The 20833-nt window shown below is 44.0% G+C and overlaps 1 protein-coding gene across 2 annotated transcripts; it reads left to right on the top strand.

Moving 5' to 3' along the window:
* Positions 1–497: 497 nt before the first annotated feature.
* On the top strand, positions 498–11946 carry CCDC126 (coiled-coil domain containing 126). 2 transcript variants are annotated; one of them, XM_083189156.1, is made up of 4 exons: positions 498–796; positions 2716–2789; positions 6535–6927; positions 9886–11946. In XM_083189156.1, the coding sequence occupies exons 3-4, from the start codon at positions 6690–6692 to the stop codon at positions 10065–10067; spliced, it is 420 nt and encodes a 139-aa protein (XP_083045282.1). In that variant the 5' UTR covers positions 498–796; positions 2716–2789; positions 6535–6689; the 3' UTR covers positions 10068–11946. The 2 variants fall into 2 exon arrangements, with proteins under 2 accessions (XP_083045282.1, XP_083045281.1); XM_083189155.1 differs by lacking the exon at positions 2716–2789 and having other exon boundaries at positions 499–796.
* The last annotated feature ends 8887 nt before the right edge of the window (positions 11947–20833 follow it).

Raw genomic sequence — 20833 nt, 5'->3', positions numbered from 1 at the left:
GCAGCGAGCCCGCAAGGGGGGGCAATCCACGTCCCCCCCTTGTCGGCATTTCGGCTGTCGGGATTTCGGCTGTCGGGATTCTGAACGCCGGGATCCCGACCGCCGGGATTCAATACTGAATCCGTCTTACCCTCCCTCCCTTCCTCATTATCAGCGCTTTGTATCCATACCCCCACCTTTCTTATTAGTTAACCTGTTCAAAAACAGGAGATGGCAATCATACATTAAGAGGAAAGTCCAGAAGCAGAGCATTTTGTCCCTCCTGGCAGGGGTCATGTTCGGACTCGGTATGCAGAGGCTGCACTTAGCACTAGTTAAGGGAACTCCATAGCTTTCAGATGTATTCAGACGTAGCAAGATGAGCAGTTGTCACAAGCAGAAGTAGGTACAGGAACATAGACACACAACACAGCACAGCAGCAGCAGCGGCTTTACTCTGTGCCCTGTCTGAAGCCCCCAGCACTTACAGGAAGAGTGGAGGCGCTGCCAGGGAGTTTGGGATATTGGCCAATCAGAGGCTAAAACACAAACGTTAGGCCCTAGGCATTGCAGATTAACCAATGGCAGGAAGGCTTTCTATCTTTACCCAGGAAGAGGCTCTGCTGCTGCTATCCGGGTGAATGTTCCCTTGTCATTGTTCACGGTGCACTGTGCAGTGAAGGCAGCTGGATGCAAACAGTCTACATGCATCAGCAGACGGTGACAGCCATGGCCCAGCAGCAAGGGCCAGTCTGAGGCCCGTACCTGGGGAAAAGGAAGACCACGCTCTGCTCTCTGTATATGCCTCTGCTATCAGGTAATCAGGGTAAGGGCAGGGTGGTGACTGGGCTCCTGCAGGATGTGTACATCAGCTTGGTACATGCACAGCCTGGCTGGCTGGCAGTAAAGTCAGATTCTGGGAGTGGAGTGTTGATTTAGCCAGCAAGCTGACTGTACTGGGTCTATTATCCTGTAATTTGTTGTACAACATTATTGCGGTGTTAGTGAATTAAAACTAGACAGACAGGAATCATATTGTAGCCACAAAGAGAGTTATTTATTTTATTGTATTTGGTTTGTATAAACCAGGTCTTGTCATCATGGCATGCATGCTGGGGGAATATAGTGATTACTCATCAAAGTGACAGGGCTGACTGTAGCGCAGTCATAGTTACCTATAGCAACCAGAAAGGTAACCTCAGGTTAGATAAGCTCTAGTGCACCTGGGGCTAATAATAATAAAGCACAGGATCATAGAAGTGGAGATGTTGCCCATAGCAACCAAGCACAATCTACTTATTATTTATCTAGCACTTTCTAGAAGATAATAGTATGTGATTGGTTGCTATGGGCAATAATCTCTACTAAATACCCACACTTTAGTAAATAAATATACAACCTGGACTGAATATGCCTGCTTCTAATTATGCAATCAGATTTATTTATTAACAGTTTCTTATATAGCGCATACATATTCCGCAGCCCTGTACAGAGAATATTTGAACATTCACATCAGTCCCTGCCCCAGTGGATCTTACAATCTATATTCCCTTCCACACATATACACGCCCACAGACAGTCTAGATTTAATTTTGTTGGGAGCCAATCAGCCTACCAGTATATTTTTGGGTTGTGGGAGGAAACTGGATTACCCGGAGGAAACCCACGCATATAATAAATTTTATTTAATTTATGGTAAGAAAAAGTCAGATTTGTGCATCAAAAAGGTTTGTGCTTGATCATCACTATTAGGGGTATTCAATGCTGTGGGCGAGTGTTGACAGCGAGCAGAGCTCGCTGTCACCACTCACCCTGACCGTATTCAACGCAGCCCCCTCATACGCCAATTTCCCCTCGCTCCTTTTTTTGAGCGAGGGGGAATTGGCGTATGCGGCTCCTGAACCAGCGAGACTCGCGGCTAAATACAGCGAGTTTCCTAAATTAGCCGCGGGTCTCGCTATTTTGGGGAATTCTCGCCGTCCTGTGACGGCGAGGATTTCCCCGGAACGTTGAATAGAGCGAGTGGCCGGCACGGGGGTTAAACAGCGAGGATCGCTGGTTTTCTGCAATCCTCGCTGTTTAACCCCCTCGCTGGCTGCTCGCCGCGGCATTGAATACACCCCAATGTTTGCAAACAAGTCTCCTGTTTATTCTCTTTTGCTTTGTTTTAGGAATCTTGCATCATCACTTCATATTTTGTTGAGGTTTGAATTGTTGTTTAAGTAACATAAAACACCTGCAAATGCTTATTTTCAAACATGTATTGCTCTATGCTGACACATTAATGTGACAGTCCCACTTCAAAGTTCCTCTCTTACAATACCACTGAGCCTGTAATTCACATTGTACCTTTAAAAGGGCAGTATGGACGGTGTAATGGATAGCATTACTGCCTCACAGCACTGAGGTCATGGGTTTGATTCCCACATGGCTCTAACTGTGTGGAGTTTGTATATTCTCACCGTACTTGTGTGGGTTTCCTCCGGGTACTCCGGTTTCCTTCCACATTCCAAAAATATACTGGTAGGTAATTGGCCTCTAACAAAATTAACCATAGAATATGTCTGTGTGTGCGTGTACATGTGGTAGGGAATATAGATTGTAAGCTCTACTGGGGCACGGACTGATGTGAATGTTCAAATATTCTCTGTAAAGTGCTGCAGAATCTGTGTGCGCTATATAAGACACTGTGAATAAATAAATAGTAAGTATCCATTATGCTTGTGTTTCATGCAGGCTGATCTTGCTACTTTGTCCAAGCTACAGTATTTGGGTGATCAATATCCAGCTATCAGACTGAGGGCCTTAATGTGAGTTGCCTTCAAGTCCAAAAGTGGGTGCGTTCCTAATTCAGATCGGTGGCAAACAGAATGCTAATGTGACTATACACACATCCTATACATACCCATTACAATGCTACATTGTTTCCACAGACCACACCTGCTAGTATCAATGGAACTTACATCTACTCCATTCAAAGTTTGAAAGATACAACTGAAACAGGGGTCCTCTAGTGTACGTTGTGTAACTCTGGCTACAGGCCCATGAAATGGTTCTCTCGCATTATAATTCCACTACACCAGTGTTTTTCAACCAGTGTGCCGTGGCACACTAGTGTGCCTTGAGTTGTTCTCAAGTGTGCCCCCACATCTAGAGAAGCCTAAACCTGTTTACAGCCACCACCAGTTCAAATGTTATTTACTGCTCTCTTCTTTTCATGTAAAGGGCCAATGTATTTTATTTGTGTTACCTGTGGGGACCAGTGTGATTGTTTTTAATGTGGGGGCCAATAGGTTTGTTTTTTTCCTGTGGTGGCCAATGTGTTTTGCCCTGTGGGGATCTTAGAGTGTGCCTTGGCAATTGTAAAGTCTTATTTAGTGTGCCGCAAGGTAAAAAGGTTGAAAATCACTGCACTACACCCATTACACCGAAACCAGGAATGATGTCTGATGTCCTTCAAGCAGGGGGACATCAGACGTGGAGCCATTGGAAGCTTTCACTGATGGAGGGTATGGCTGAGATGTGCATTCCCTGCAGCGCATGCACAGAATAGGAGTAAAATAAAATGTTAAATCGGTCACATTCAGTCTTGCGTGTGACTCAGAATCATGCCCTAAATGTTTGGATCAGTTCAAGAATGCTTAAGGGCTAATTGATATGACCAGAAAGTGAGTATGCAAGCAGGTACTCCCACCCTCCTTTGCATTGTCCCACGGGCCAGGAGGTTTGCAGATGTGTCATACCCCTTTCACACCGCACCTCAACCCGGGTTGTTGCCAGGTCGGCCCAGATCAAGGTGCGGTGTGAAAACATCAAACCTTATATCCCAGGTCAACCAACCTAGCAATTCGACCTGGGATATAAGCGCCTTGGGTTTAATGTAAAATTGTTGGAGCCCCAGTATCAAGGTCCCGGTAAATGTTATGTGAAAGCGGTATCCGGTATAGCAGAGCAGCTGTAAATCAGTAAGGGAGTATATAGTAGCTTAATGTTTCAAAGCAACTGGGCATTCCCACCGCTGTCCAGTTCTCCAAAGTTAGAATGTAATCTTACAAGGGTTGATTGAAAAGTAATGAGACTACCTCTGTATTTCTGTCCCATAGGTAAACGTCACAATGGGGTGCCGGACAGGGTCCCGACAGTTGGGATCCCGACAGGCATTTACCCGACGTCGGGATCCCGACTGTCAAAACACAGACAGCCGGGTTCCCGACGGCCACCTGCTATTTTCCCTCGTGGGGGTCCACGGGCCCCATAGAGGGAGAATAGAATAGGTGGTGAGCGTAGCGAGTCACCGTGCCCGCAGAGTGGCGAGCGCAGCGAGCCCGCAAGGGGCTTAGTTGCGCTCACCATGCTGTCTGAGTCCGGCCAGTCGGGATCCCGACGTCGGACCCCTGTACCACACCCGTCATAATGCAATGCTGGTTATTGTGAAGCTCCTACATCGATCGGTCTTAACCTGTGGTTGGACTGACAGTCTTTTTTTTTTTTGGTCACAGCGAGTGGAAGATCTTCGTACGTTTCATCATGGCGGATGAGTTAAATTTTCGTCTTTTTCCACTCAAATTATTTTGGGAACTGCTGTTCGAATGGAAGATTAATTAGTTTCTAATTGAAATATATATTTCAACGAGCTAACAACTTAATTCCCCCACCCACCCTGCAAACTGCAGCAATTCACAGTAACCCTACAGCAACACATCCACTCCTGTTGTTTTTCTAGGACACACTGGGAAATTATGCAAACTATTTGCTAATGTGACCAGTCAGCAGTATGATCATGTTCCACGTTCGCACTTTGCACCAGTGAGAAGGGCATAGCTGCCAGGTGAGGGTAGAGTGCTTCCAGGTGTGTTGATGGCATACTTCATGTGTTTTCTGTGTTTTTCCTCTGTGCAGATGGAGAAGAGCTGGTCTCGGCTTTCATCAGCCTGTACTTAGCAATACACAGGTCTTTGTTTAAGAACAGTTTCCTCTGTAATAACAGTATTTATTTAAACCAACTCTTATTGCTTTATCTCAATTACAAAGTAACAATTATAACACTGTAATGTAGCACTTCATATGCTGATAGACGTGCGGTACAGCACAGAATATTGGCATGCCGCATATCCTTTTAATAAGCAGAAGCTGCTTGTGCGTCTCACTTGCACCATTTTGCTAATAAGATGCACAGTTCGTGTTGCGTGACGTGTAGCAAACGGAGGATAGATGTATGTGGACACATTTGTAGGTGCTGATTGGTTGCTATGGGAAACTTTTTAGCTCGTTCCATTATTTGGCACACCGACCCTTATATTCTCATGTATATTGCGTTATACTTCTTCTGTTTATGTATAGTTAAGAATATATATTGCTTGGTACAGTTAGTCAAGCGTCCATACTATATGTTTTTTTTTAAAATCTGCTGCGAGGGATGTGGTCGACACATCAAAAAATGTTGACATACCTTATGTCGATATGGAAAAGGTCATTGTGAGTTTTTTTTTACACGTGAAAAAGAGAGGGGACGCTGTGCACTTTATTACTGTCGGCCCTATGACCCATACCCTGCTGTGATACAGACTTATTTTTCTGGCAGACAATACTTTGGGGGGTATTCAATGCCACTAGCGAGGGAGTGTTGTATAACCCCAGCGCTGGCCTCTCACCCTATTCAACGGTCTAGGGGACTCCATGTCGTCAGAAGACAGCAAAGATTCCCCCGAATGGTGAGGTTTGCCGCTAATGCAGCGAGCCTCACCATTTTGACAGCCGCACTCGCATTTTCTCACTGGAAAAACCCAGCAAGGTGGAAACAGCAAGGGCATATGGGGGTCAGTTGAATACTGACTCGTGAGCTATCGCCACTGCTCATAGTTATAACTTTCCAAAGAGCATTGAATATACCCCATTGTGTTAAGAACCATATGTTACCTGACATAGGGCCTGGTTCTGGTTCATTCTCTCTCTAATGGGCAAAACCATATTCACTGCAGGGTCTATATCGAACATGTTACATCTGCCCCACCTGCAGTTCACATGGTTTTGTCCATTAGAGAGAGAATTTGCTTTTGCCAGTGAACCAGAATCCGGCCCATAATCCCTTATGGCAATGACTTCGCTTCCTCTGTACTTCATTTCTTCTAGTAACCATTAGAACATGGCACAGCATTGCGACACGCTGTGCTGCAAATTTGACCATACCCTGGCCTTGGCTAGTGTAACAGCGGAATATATCATTACCTTGTGTCTGGGAGCTGTAAACCCCAGGAACAAGTTCAAGTGGTGCGTGACAATGTGTTTGGGAGCAGGACGTCATTGCATTGCAGAGAGGAAGGAGATGGCACAAAAGGGACACATGTTTAACGATCATTTTATGAATCGCCACGGTGACGTCCTTGTGTTGTGCTCTAGGAAAGCTAGTACCAATCCTGATGTTCAATTTAAAAAAATGCATGTTAAAGTATAAGTTGTACATGTGCGTCAACCCACGTTTGTATTCTGGAAATACTGCTTCATGGAGTGAATGCTGAGGAACACTCTCTAGAAATACTTTTGTGCCTTGTCTTTCAGATGCCAAAGATGACGCCAATGTTCCTGGAAGGTCCGTAAAAGAGAACTTTACTAAAATGACTGTCAGTAGTGCTCGATCCAGCCGTGTTCTCCGTGTCTGATACTTTGGAAAGAAACTGATTATTGGTTCAAGTGAAGTTTATTGTTCAAATAACATGTATCTAACATTCTCCAGAAAGTCAGTGTCTCAGAAACTGAGTATTTTGCTACTTGCATTTGGATTTATTTGGGGACTGATGCTGCTGCGTTACACGTTCCAGTATCCCAGGCACCAGAGCAGCGGTGAGCTCCGAGAGCAGATCTTAGATCTCAGCAGAAGATACGTGAAAGCCTTGGCTGAAGAGAATAAAGATAGTGTGAATGGTGGAAATGAAGGGTCCATGGCAGGATATGGTAAGTGATACAAATCTAGATTGTTAACAGGGCCACGCATCCTAAATGGATCTACTAATAAAATAATTTTGTTGCATTTTACAGTAATTATTATGTTTTTAATCAACTTAATTACTGTGGCAGGCTATGATATTAGTGGTTTATGATTCTGGCTAAAAAAATTATCTGAGTCCTATAACAAATGATGTAGTGAGCATTGTCTACACTGTCATCTTTTCCCTTCCCAGGCATTACATGAATGGCAAGCTATGTTTGGCAGCCATCTTTGTTTGCTAACCAGAGAAATTTAAAAAAGGAGATAGTGAGATTCTATCAATCAGTCAGGCGTATGAATTGTTATGCAAGATGTAATCAGTTTAACAAAACAAATTCAAATGTGTTTGTTCCATTTAACCTCCAGTGTATCACAGCTACAATGGGCGGTATTCAATGCTATGACAGTGAGCAGTGTTGATAGCTCGCTGTCAGAGTATTTTAACTGCCCTCCCCTTCACTCGCCGTTTCCCTCGCTGGTTCTTTTGAGCAAGGTGGAAACGGCGAATTTGCCCATTAAAATGGTGGGGCTCACGACAAAATACAGCGGACTTGATGCTTTGCGGCAAACCTCGCCATTTAAGAGGATCCTCTCCGTCCTCTGACAGCGAGGATTTCTCCCAGACATTGGATACGGCAAGGGGGTTGAACGCCAAAGATGGCTTTTCCTCGCTGAAAATAAGCCATCCTCGCCGTGGCATTGAATACACCTCATATTGTGTTTGTCTAGTTGCTGTGTTTGTCACACGGATGGTGTGCAGACTGCTATATATGTGAAAAGATGTCTACATACTGTATAATCCTGTTTTATATAGGTTTATAGACCTTTTTAAAGGAGGATTTTCTCTGCTATATATTTTTTAGCAGAAAAAAAAAAATTAAAAGATTTTATTGAAGTAAAGTTAAATTTTGTGCGTTACACATTATCCACAACAGCCAGTCTCTGCAGATTGCTCAGCCCGGGAGGACAGTGCCGCCTTATTTGTATAACAAATACGATGAAGTTATTTAGGAATGCGGTTATGGATAGTTGAACACAGATCAGGTTTTACCAGTTATTTATATGCATTACCCCCACTTCCTCCAGTTTTAAGTCATAAGATCTGCTCTCAAGTGAAAGTTTCACCACTCCCCACCTGTCCTACCCTTGGGCCATCAGTCTTCCTCGCCCATCTCTTCTCTGGTCTCCAAAACTGCTTGTGACGGTTGGCCACCGCTCCAGGAGTAAATATAGCGATTCCTGTTTCGTAAAGATGTTGACAGTTTCTCGAAAGGACCTTCTGAGGGAGGACAAAATGAGTAATCTGTCCTTATCATAGTTTATACAGTCTGGAATGTTGAGCACTAACAGCTGGAATGTTCCTGATTGAAGTATGTTTTGTTATGTGGAATACAGAAGTGGAATACTGCTCTGTGTTCTATTGTAGTTGCTAGAAATGGAGCATTCAAAATTAGATTTGTAACTCGGGGTAAATGTATTAACATGCTGTTTTCGTTCCTTAAATGCCCGGACCCGCTGCGCCCATGTTATCATGGTGCAGCGGGTCCTGACATCGGCTGAATATATCATCACAGCGGCACATCTGTTATGGAAGTGCGTTATCCTCCCCCCACGAGGATACATGTTCTCCCATAATGGGTGTCAGCCATCTAATGCTCCCTGCCAGCATTAGAAGGCTGGTGTCCTGCAGCACCAGAAAAAGTGGGCGATCAAGGGGATAGTGCACGAACCCCTTACCGCCGTGTTGTACATCTACACCCCCGTAACCGATGAAATCACTTAAAATAAAGCAAGTGATTGCTTTATAAATGTTGAAGCATTAGCATGTTTTGGTTTTATTAAAAAAATGGAGTTGGAATAAATGTGTATATATAATGGTATGGTACCAAGTGATGACAAACTCGCTTTATCTTATTGCATATCGGTGCTTCCAACGTGACCGGGATTTTAAATGTGTATCAGACAGCTGCGGCTCTGGGCCAGATGTACTAAGCTTAAACAGTGATAAATAACTAGCCAATCAGCCCCTAACTGTCATGTCACAGGCTGTGTTTGAAAAATGACAGGTAGGAGCTGATTGGTTGGTGGTTTATCACTCTCCATTTTATCACTTTCTAGGCTTAAGCCCCATACCCACTAGGCTATATTGTGAACAGTATCGCTCAGAAAGGGCTTTCTGAGCAATATTGTTTACAATAGAGTGTACACTCCATATCGTTAACGATGCACGCATCTTTAACAACCCCCTCCCTCGTCCTGCATGTTCAGTTGAGGAAGGTCCTTGTTAACGATGGTCTTGCTGCTGTCGCAGCATGACTGTTGCTTCCTTTCCCCCAGGTATCGGCAAGTGCGTATTCACTTGCCGATGCTGCCCCCGCCACTACCGATAGTCAGCAGGGATTGGCTAGTGTGTGGTGGGCCTTAGTACATCTTGCCCTCTGTCCCCAGCTTGTTGTAATGGAGCCTTTGCCTTCAAGTGACAATTTACAGAGAAACTGAGAATGTGTATTATATACTAATGTATTTGGCCCCGTATACGCTGCCGCATCTCAGCCCACCCACCTGCTCTGTCCCACTCATATCTCGCTGTATACTTATCTTTTCCATGTGCAGGGGCACATCCATGTTGATGGGCAGTGGCGTAACTAAAAAAGGTGCACCTCCTGCCTTGCCTCTCTGCTTGCTGCTGCCGATTGTATGGTCCCGACACTTCTAGAGACCAACACCTCCTCTAGCATCCTCAAAACCTGTCTGCTGTAAGGGGGAGGGGGTGGACATTTTGTGAGGGACATTTTGTGGGTTCTAATGGTTAACCTCAAGCTGAAGTAAGCTGAGCGCTAACTTAAAGGTTAATGTTCTGTTTAAATGTGTGCATGTATGTATTTGCATATGACTTATAATGGCTTTGTTCTACTTGCAAACAGCTGATCTGAAGAGGACAATTGCCGTTCTTTTAGATGACATCCTGCAACGCCTGGGGAGACTAGAGAACAAAATTGACTATTTTGTAGTAAATGGATCGTCCAGTAACAGTACTAATGGCACCGCCGGGAATCTGGTTCCGCTAACCACAAGTAAACGCATGAATGCCTCTGGAAAGAGATGATTATAAAAAATCCTGTTCGGAGTTTCCAAAATGGCTCCACTATCGCCACTCCGGCTGTAGGAATGAATATAAACGTCTTTACTAAGATGAAAAAACTGCTGTAATGTCAGGTGTTGCGCACTTGTCAAGAATTATTGGCCATAAGAATTGTTTTTTTTTTTTTTTTTTTTTTTAATATAGAGTATGTTTTCTACTTGTGTGAATTATTATATTCTGTTTTGATTTATTATGGATAATTTTTAGTACTGTAAAGTGAAAAAAAAAAAAGAAAATATTTTGATCCTGTTGTAAAAAGAAAAAATGTATACTTGTAGTATATTATATTTTGCTATACGGAAAATTATGTTTTAAGCTTAGGTTTTTTGAAAGTGTGACCCAAAGAATGTATTTATTTGCACTATTTGTTGAAGCGTAACCATAGATAACTTGCTGTGTTGTTTGTTTATGTTAGCTCACGTGATAAAAAGAGGAAAATCTAAGCTACTCCACTATATTGTAATGGAACACTCCATTTATTGTGGGGGATATCCTGTTACTACTGCTAATAGGTTTGCTGGGGGCTAGCCTGTTGGCCCAATTGTTGGTATCCTGACCCCCATGCGGATCTGTGATGACGCATTGGTCCAAGAACATACCGGTTCGCATCTGACCCTTTTTGCACAAAAAAAAAATTGGGCAGTGATTGGATAGTCCGAAAGTAACCACTGCTCATATATTTTGCGCTATCAAGACTTTTTTTTCGGGGTAAATGAGCATCAGGGCTTAATTTGCAGTCCAAATTTTTTTTTTTTTGCAATTCAACAAAAAGTCTGGTTTAAATTAGTTGTGATTTTTTTTTTTCATAAATGGTCTACATTGAATTTTCAACGATGTTAATGTTCTTTTTTTTTTTTTTTAAGCGGCTCACCATTGGATCTGCTACTAGCGCTAGGGCTGTTGGACCTGAAAGGGTCAATAGGCTTTCTGCGCACAGCTTGCTGTTGGCCACTGTGATAGGCCTTGGCTGATGCTGTGCTTCATTAAAGTATGTTCAGGGCTTGATTCAGACCTGTTTGCTAATCAGCGGCTTTTAAAATTCGTCCGATTATCTAACGACTGCGGGTGCCTGGCTCCAATATTCCTGACCGCTATGTACTCGCAGTTTGATTGACAGGAAGCTGGCGTTTCTGGGTAGAACCATCGATTTCTAGGTGTGTTTAAAAATAAACAGATGTGCCTAGGTACTTGTTAGTGAAGTCAGGGAAGATCACTTCCACCCTGTCTTAGTCGCACACTAGTGGAGACCTCAGACTTACTCACATTTGCACAGATGGGAAAAATTCTTCGATGTTTACAACTGGATTTGTGTCGAGATAGCCATTCGCAATCCATTTGCAAATTAGCAAAGGGGCTTCATCTTTTTCTGTCTGGGTGGCGGCTTTCTCCTCACAGGACACTACAAATTCGCTGATGAGCAGTCAACTCTGAATCAGGCCTCTAGTTTGCAGCTCCCAAGCGTTCTCGAAGGGGCAGGAGCAGCTTTTACAAAGGAGTGACCATAACATTTACCCTTTGAGTGCTTCACTATCGTTTTCCAGAGACTACTCTATGTCTATATGTAGATGCGGCAGTTTAGAGTAGCGCTGTAGGTCGGAGCATCTAAAGGGACACTTATGTAATCAATAATTAATATGTGCACTTTGTGCTGTGTTGGTACATAGTGTTGCACAAGTAACCATACTATGCATTGTAGAGAGGGAAATGTAGAATAAGAGCCTATTTCTATGGACTTCACAAAAGCAGGACGCACAGACTTAATGCATTGACACAGGCCATGGAATACAGAATGAATATCTTCCCTGTGTCTACCTAAATAAATATAAACATCTTTACCGTAAAACAGTAGTGCCTCTTCTATATTCAATTAAAGGGACATTGCTGTGTAAGACAAGCTGTTTTCATGTTGACTTGCTGGTGTTGCCTAACATGTACTAGGTCAGTGTTCCCCAATGGCTGCGCTGCGCTTTAGAGACACGGTTCTATGGATTCCTAAACAAAGCTACTTAAATCAGAATGAGAGGTACTTATTAAGGACCTTATTCTGGTTGACACGCAGCTCTGCGTGTCTTTTTAAGCCCGCTCAGCACGCCCTCACAACCGTTAGGTCGACATGGGTTAGGTCTACAGTGAAAAGGTCGACATGGGGTCATGTGGATTTTTACAGTTTTTTTAACCCGAATGTCGACACAGTCTTAAGTGCATTGCTCACTATTTTATTCTCCCACCACGCCCTAGTGGATGGTAGGTCATGAAATACCGCCTGTCGGCACACGTTGTGCCAAAATATCAGTGAAAAACCCCATGTTGACCCTTTGACTTTCGACCTAACCCATGTCGACCTAATGGTTGTGTCGACATTGTCCAATGTCGACTTAGACCCGTCAACCTTTCAGTATGTCGACCCAACGGTGTCTTAGTTTTGCCCAGGAGGACAGGACAGGCATCTGGTGATGTCAGCTGCTTGCCCCCCCGGCACCTGCGTCATCGGGGCATTACCATGGGGATACCCATGAAACACTGGGCGTTCCCAGGGGTGCATCTGCCACCCGCCCGCAATGATATTACTCTGTTCCCCATGACCGCTCGCACACAGCACATGCACAGAACAAATACATTGCACTGCTGTGTGAATTTGCATGGAAGTGCGCTAACCAGAATAACCTCCTACGTCTCTTTTGCTCAATCGCGGTCATCCTTATGGGGCCTACACACAGGGTGATTTCCTCAATTTCTTTGTGTTTTTTGGTTATGGTTACAGCGCTTAATCCTTTGTATGTGGGGGCAGCTTAACTGAGTCGTCTGTGCTCAATTGTAGGGTAAATCAATGGTTGTTGTTAAGCGCTCACCCTTGGTCTTGTGTTGTGTGTAAATGACAAGATACTTGTGGTTTATATCAGTGTATAACAATGTACATGAGAAATACAGTACAACAATCAAGTGAATGTGGGTTTGTGGGGATACCTGGGATGAGCCCCGTGGAGGAATTAGGGTGCCAGCAGGCCTCTTTTAACCATAAGCCTTGGAGGGTTATGTCTCATGCAGGCGGGGGTGATGTTGCAGCTGCCTATTATAAGCCCTTGCGGGTATCAGGGGTCAGCAGAACACAAGGCTTATGGTAAAAGGGTTCTGCTGACCCCTGATACCCGCAAGGGCTTATAATAGATAATAATAAATCTAAAAACATATATTGCACATTATTTGCTATTAAAATACATGACTAATGGTTCCTTTGATAGATATCCACTGTCTGGCCAGACGATTTAAAAAAAAAAAAGATGAAAAAAAAACCATGTATATAGAAAAATATAAATATACAATATGAGGATCCCAGTTTAGCTTGATTTCCTGCTGCTAATGGGAGCAGCAGCAAGTAGAAAAAAAGTTTGTGTACCGGTACTTGCTTTTAGGCAGGCAGGTGTGGGATCACGTTTGGAGCTCCAAGAAAGGAGGGTGAGAGGAGCCTGTAGCTGTATGACGCGTTTCTCCGCCTCCTAACAGGTATCAGCGGCTTCATCAGATATTCAAGCCTTCCACAAAGATGATGTTGTATATAATAATAATAATATTGCTCTTTTCTCTCAATAGTACTTTGCATTTACAGCACAAAAAAAGCTAAACAGAAATGCGAAGGAATCATTTGGGTTTTACTTTGTATGGACTAAAGCAGCGGTTCTCAAACTGTGGGTCCTGACCTTCTCAGTATGGGGTCACGACTCCATGTTGCTGACCATCAGGCTGATGACTTTTCTAATCTCTGTCAGTGATTCAAGGAGTCTGAAATATCTGATGAATTGTCTGTTATTTTAGACCCCTCCCATTATTTTGTGCCTCCACAATGCTGCCATGTGTGTGCTGTCTGCTGACTACACGTGTGATGTGATGGCCTTCTGCAGTCACTTGCTGGGGTCCTGTCCTTATTTTTATTGTCTGATGGGGTCCCAGAGCAACATAGTTTGAGGACACCTGGACTAAAGGGACATTTGTGAAAGGCATGCGTATACACGTAAGGCTTGAGTCTATTTTGCTGTGCTGTACAGTCAGGATCCATCATCTACATATCACAGTAATCAAACGGTCATAAGGTATCAGAAGCTGTTACAGGTACCTGATGATGTGAGCCTATAAGAGTCAATAATAAACCATCTTGTTACAAATCCTGTAGTTTTCTGCCACACTGATACTTATTCCAGTGTCCTCTGCTGATGCAGCTATGTTTATGTATCCTGTACTTGTCCTCTATTTCAGTGGTTCTCAACCTCAGTCTTCAAGTTCTAGGTCACCCAGCAGGTGCACTCATTACTCACTGACACATTTCTAAAGATCCACATGTGGAGCTAATTATTTCACTTGTGATTCTGTGGGATACGGTCATTAGGTCTACAGCAACTAGGCGACAAGCATTGGGTTGACAGACACTAGGTTGACAGGCACTAGGTTGACAGGCAACATGGTTGACATTGGTCTAGGTTGACATGGGATTAGGTTGACATGAGCAAGGTCGACAGTCAAAAGGTCGACATGGGGTTTTTCACTGTTTTTTGAGCCGACATGTGCCGAGGGGATGTGGTGCACTACAAACTGTGTCTTTGTCGACAGTGTTCAAATTCGGTAAAAAAAACAGTGATAAACCCCATGTTGACATTTTGACTGTCGACCTTGCCCATGTCGACCTAATGCGTGTGTTGACCTAATGTCCCATGTCGACCTTGCTGCCTGTCAACCCACTGCTTGTTGACCTAGTTGCTGTAGACCTAACGATCCACACCCAATTCTGTGTAGAGACCTGGAAACATGCACTGATGAGGTACTTGAGGACCGATGTTGAGATCCACTGCTCTATTGTATTCAACTGCAAGTCACTGCTTTGCTTATTCATTTCTGTACTCTGTAATTGGGCGCTATGGATCCCTTGTGCCACCATATAAATAAAAGATGATGGTAATAATGGTATCCAGACGCATGATAGATTGACTCTAGATCGACAGTCATACGGTCGACAGTGAAAAGGTCGACAGGGTCCAAAGGTCAACAGTCAAAGGTCGAAGTAGATTTTTACAAAATTTGGAGCCGATGTGCAATATTTCATACACCCACTACGGCGTGGAGGGAGAATATAATAGCGCGCCGAGCGCAGCGCATGGCGAGCCATGCGAGGGGATGCGGTACACTTACACGGTGTCCCATGTCAACCTATTTCGATATAGACACAAAAACATGAAAAACCATGTCGACCTTTTGACTGTTGACCTTTGGACCCTGTTGACCCTGTGGACCTTTTCACTGTCGACCATTATTGTTCAACCACATGACTGTAGACCTAGACAGTATAGATCTAATATACCATAACCGATTATAATAATACTAATAAGCAAATCTTGAAAAAGATTTGCCATGTTACAGGCAGCCAGTGAAGGGAGTAAAAAATGTGTGTAATGTGGCAGGAGCGGGCTGGCTGGTTTAGCCTGGTAGCTGCATTTTGTACCAGCTGCATTGATGTATACATTCCTGTATTCCATAAACACACACACTGCGTTTGCCCCTGGATTCTGTAGGTTCAGGTGAAAGATTCCATGCTGAAGGCTGGCTAGCTGTAATAATAGGTCTCATTCTGTAGTTATGTGGGATCAGATAATCTGAGGACAGTCAACTATGCATTTAGCTAGGCAGACGGTTTTGTAATAAAAGGGGTCCATAACCACGATGAGATACCAATGAGACCCTATTTTTGTGTGGAAGTGTATTTATATACATAGTAATCCTTGACTCCTCCCTCTCCTTCAAACCACATATTCGGCACATCTCATAAACCTGCCATTTTCATCTAAAAAATATTTCCAGTAAGACCATTATCCACTCACTGATCAAATCCAGGCTGGACTACTGCAATCTCCTCCTAACTGGTATTCCTGACAAATGCCTGCAGTCTGGCTCATCTTCCTCACCAAACGCACTACCTCCACCTCCCCTCTTCTACAAGCCCTTCACTGGCTTCCCTTCCCTTTCAGAATTAAATTCAAACTTCTCACATTCACTTACAAAGCCTCTCCCATTTTCATCTCTGACCTTATATCCCTTTATTTATTTATTTAATAACATGATTTGGTGACAGATTGAATGTGGGGAACAAAGGATAGTTCAGAGTCGAGGATGACCCCTAGGCAAAGAGCTTGTGGAGTTGGGTAGATTGTCGAGTGGTCAACAGTGATGGAGATATCCGGATAGTAACTGTTCTTAGCTGGTGAGAATATAAGTAAAGCCCTGTACACACGCTTAGATTTGCTTTAGATTTGATGTTAGATTCGATTTTCTATTAGATCTGGCATTAAATCATCCAATTCAATTTGGCATTAGATCTGTACTTTTGCATTCGATTCGATTTCACAATGTAGGCACAATGTACTCATTTGATTTACTGGATCGAATTCGAGATTTCCTTGGCTGCACGGTACATTTTTCTATTCGATTTTGAGAAAACGGGAGCGCGCATTGAATCAAAAGTGTCCTAAAAACCATTCGATGTGGATTTGATTTTGCTTCTATAAGCAAAATCGAATCGAAAACAGGGAAAAATCGAAGCATGTTTACATCACTTAATTCCGTTTTGGAAATATTGAGTTTGAGGTAGCGAGAAGACATCCAAGATGAGATGGCAGAGAGGCATTCAGAGACTCGGCCCAAAACCATACACTGCGTTTGCCCCTGGATTCTGTAGGTTCAGGTGAAAGATTCCATGCTGAAGGCTGGCTAGCTGTAATAATAGGTCTCATTCTGTAGTTATGTGGGATCAGATAATCTGAGGACAGTCATCTTTGCATTAAGCTAGGCAGACGGTTTTGTAATAAAAGGGGTCCATAACCACGATGAGATACCAATGAGACCCTATTTTTGTGTGGAAGTGTATTTATATACATAGTAATCCTTGACTCCTCCCTCTCCTTCAAACCACATAGTCGGCACATCTCATAAACCTGCCATTTTCATCGCAAAAATATTTCCAGTAAGACCATTATCCACTCACTGATCAAATCCAGGCTGGACTACTGCAATCTCCTCCTAACTGGTATTCCTGACAAATGCCTGTCTCCACTCCAATCTATCCTTAATGCTGCAGTCTGGCTCATCTTCCTCACCAAACACACTACCTCCGCCTCCCCTCTTCTACAAGCCCTTCACTGGCTTCCCTTCCCTTTCAGAATTAAATTCAAACTTCTCACATTCACTTACAAAGCCTCTCCCATTTTCATCTCTGACCTTATATCTCTTTATTTATTTAATAACATGATTTGGTGACAGATTGAATGTGGGGAACAAAGGATAGTTCAGAGTCGAGGATGACCCCTAGGCAACGAGCTTGTGGAGTTGGGTAGATTGTCGAGTGGTCAACAGTGATGGAGATATCCGGATGGTAACTGTTCTTAGCTGGTGAGAATATAAAGTAAAGCCCTGTGCACATGCTTAGATTTGCTTTAGATTTGATGTTAGATTCGATTTTCTATTAGATCTGGCATTAGATCATCCCATTCAATTTGGCATTAGATCTGTACTTTTGCATTCGATTCGATTTCACAATGTAGGTACAATGTACTCATTTGATTTACTGGATAGAATTCGAGATTTCCTTGGCTGCACGGTACATTTTTCTATTCGATTTTGAGAAAACGGGAGCGCGCATTGAATCGAATGCAGATCGAAAGTGTCCTAAAAACTATTCGATGTGGATTCGATTTTGCTTCTATAAGCAAAATCGAATTTCGAAAACAGGGAAAAATCTAAGCATGTTTACATCACTTAATTCCGTTTTGGAAATATTGAGTTTGAGGTAGCGAGAAGACATCCAAGATGAGATGGCAGAGAGGCATTCAGAGACTCGGCCCAAAACCATACCTTTTTAAATCCTGCAACTGTCTCAATATTGTTGAAACATTTTATTTTCCTTTGTTATCTTGAAGCCTGACATGATGCATTTGTGTTTAGGCCCTTCTCTAAAGGGGAAGAAGGATCCTTTTACCACTCCGGCCAGCAGGGGCTGGCTGGCAACTTTCAGCCTGGAGGGCAACACAAGCAGGTGGCCCACCACTATCACCATCGTTTCCACCACCCTACCCTCTTCCCTCTATCTAGTATGCAGCAATTATTAAACAATCTGTAACTGTAAAAACTGTAATGCCCATTGCACATAATGCCACACACTAATGCCCATTCCACATAAAGCCAACACCATAATGCCCATTAAACATAATGCCACACACCATAATGCCAATTAAACATAATGCCACACACCGTAATGCCAAATAAACAATGCCCATTAATGCCACACATCATAATACCCAATAAACATATATTTGGCTGCTTTAACCCGTGGAGTGCCTCTGTTCATTACCGGTGATATATATATATATATATATATATATATATATATATATATATATATATATATATCAAACAAGTGGGTCGGAGGAGTGCTCAGTTCTCTGCTTTACAGGAAGAAATTCTGAGTTTTGATCTCTAGAATTAGCCCCTGCAATCCACGGGGTTATGCACTAGACCTGTTGTTCTGGCCGCAGCTTCTCAAACAGAGGGAATCCCGGGAACCCACGGGATTAGAATTGATCTGGGTGAAGAGATGAAAAGAAGCGCTTCATAGTGCAAATATTGCTTTTTTATTCAAAGACATTCTGTCACTTTTAAAAATCAATAAAATGTACACTGCGTACCCTGCTTTTCAGCAGCGTGGGCTTAATACCACGTGATTTTAATCAATATCAGTGTTACCACGATCACTGTCAGGCACTCCACAGGTCAAGTATGGGGACGGCTGCCGCTTGTGGCGTCTGGCTGGTAGCCACGGCTTGCTGGCGCACTCTCGTCCTTCCTGCTTTCCTGGTCTGTGTCGGGCACAAAGGGTTTGCGTCTGGTAGGACCCGCCCATATATATATATACACACATATACATACATACATACACACACACATCCACATCAGAATATCTATATGTAGAAGTCTAGGTAGAACAATGTACTTACAGTACAGGCAGTTTTTTCTAGCAGGGTCAGCTCGAGCTCAGCCTCCATAAGCTCCTCCAGGGCCCCCTCACTACATGCAGCATCCATGATCAGGCTTCCCCTGTCAGGAACTGCAGACCTGGTGCAGGGCCACCCGCGCTGCTGCCAGTGGCCTCCGCAGGTAAACTGTACCCGCCCCCCCCTTTCGGCAGCCCTGGGTAAATGCTTGTTGCCAAGGGGTTACTTTTAAACAGCGCGCCAGCGCTACCCGAAGCCGCACTTCATCCAGTACCTCTATTGTCTGTCTCCTCCAAGGCGGCTGCCATTTTTGGAGAGGCTGTCGCCATACATGGAGGCCTGCGTGCGGCAGCAGGACCCGGAGACGGCTGCGGCAGCAGGGCAATGCAGACAGCCAGCCCAGGCCCAGCCACTACATTCCGGCCCGGGGGGCATGTGGCACCCTGCCCCCCAGCCCAGCCCACCCCACCCCTGCCGGCCAGCCAAAGTCTTCAACAGGATAAATGGTTCACAGACCTTCAGGAGCTTAATCTTCTGCCCAGGCAGGAGAACCTAGGAGCCACATTACCATAATAGCCGTCACAAACTCAAGCATAGGCGTGTGCACGGGGAGGGGATGTATCTTGAGGTAGCTTCCATCTATGTTATACAAACACATCTAACACATGAAATACACACAAATATATTTTATATGTGCACGAAACAAGGTTTCAAAACATGAAACAAAATTTGTGTTCTATCTCAGACACTGGATTTGAATGCCAAGCATTTTCTTTCATGTATATAGGGTGTGATTCTCCTTGACTCAGGTTAAACTGCGAAGCTCACGGCTTACCGAGTCCTTGCGACACCGCCCCGGTGGAATGCGTGTCCCCCGCCTCCATTTCCCCTCACAACCATGCGTGGGGATGTGTCACGAAGGCATGTGCCCGCAGCAGGAGAAATCAATTGATTGTCACCTACCATCGAATGATTTCTCCTGCCTTTGCAAATATAACTCAGTGGAGACTGACTTATATTTGTGGGCAGCCGGATGGGACGAGTTGTGCTTGGGGTGGGCCACTAACATGAAGTCAGCCGCCCACCCCCAGCACAACTCGTCCCACCCACAATCGCATGGGAACGACAAGCATTTTCATGGGGACGCCCATCTATTGATGGGTGTTCCCATGGCCGACACCCGAGTCCGCCACCACAGGCCCCCCGCGCACACCGCGACGTTGTAAACCGTCATGGCCGTTCGCAGTCAGGGTTTGTGCCTGCACATAAATGCGCAGGCGCAAACCCTGACCATTTGGGCAGGGACTGAATTTGGCTCACTACGTGTAGTAGTGCTTTTATCAAAAAAGAAAACAAAAAGTACATTCTGGATACTATGGTTTTCGGAATAATTTGGACAACGGATATCTGTATAAGGGATACTCAACCTGTATTATGTGACTTTATCTATCTATACTGTATGTATGTATGTATATATGTGTGTGTAAGTTCCAGCATAACTCTGGAATGCCTGGAGCAATTTAGACCAAACTTGGTACACATATGACTTATAGGGCAGTATTCAATCCCCGCCGCCCTCTCGAACCAGGGAAATAGCGGCGGCCACCTTTTCAATGTTATTGTTTCCGACAGCATTGAAGGTGGAATTCATCAAAACGGATCCGACTTTAAAACCAGTTGCATCTGTTTTGTCTAAAAAAGGGGCGG

The sequence above is a fragment of the Crinia signifera genome, chromosome 5 (assembly GCF_055691185.1).
Source record: "Crinia signifera chromosome 5, ASM5569118v1, whole genome shotgun sequence".
NCBI lineage: Eukaryota > Metazoa > Chordata > Amphibia > Anura > Myobatrachidae > Crinia > Crinia signifera.
The sequence above is the reverse complement of the archived record's forward strand: the minus strand, read 5'-3'. Positions and strand labels throughout refer to the sequence as shown.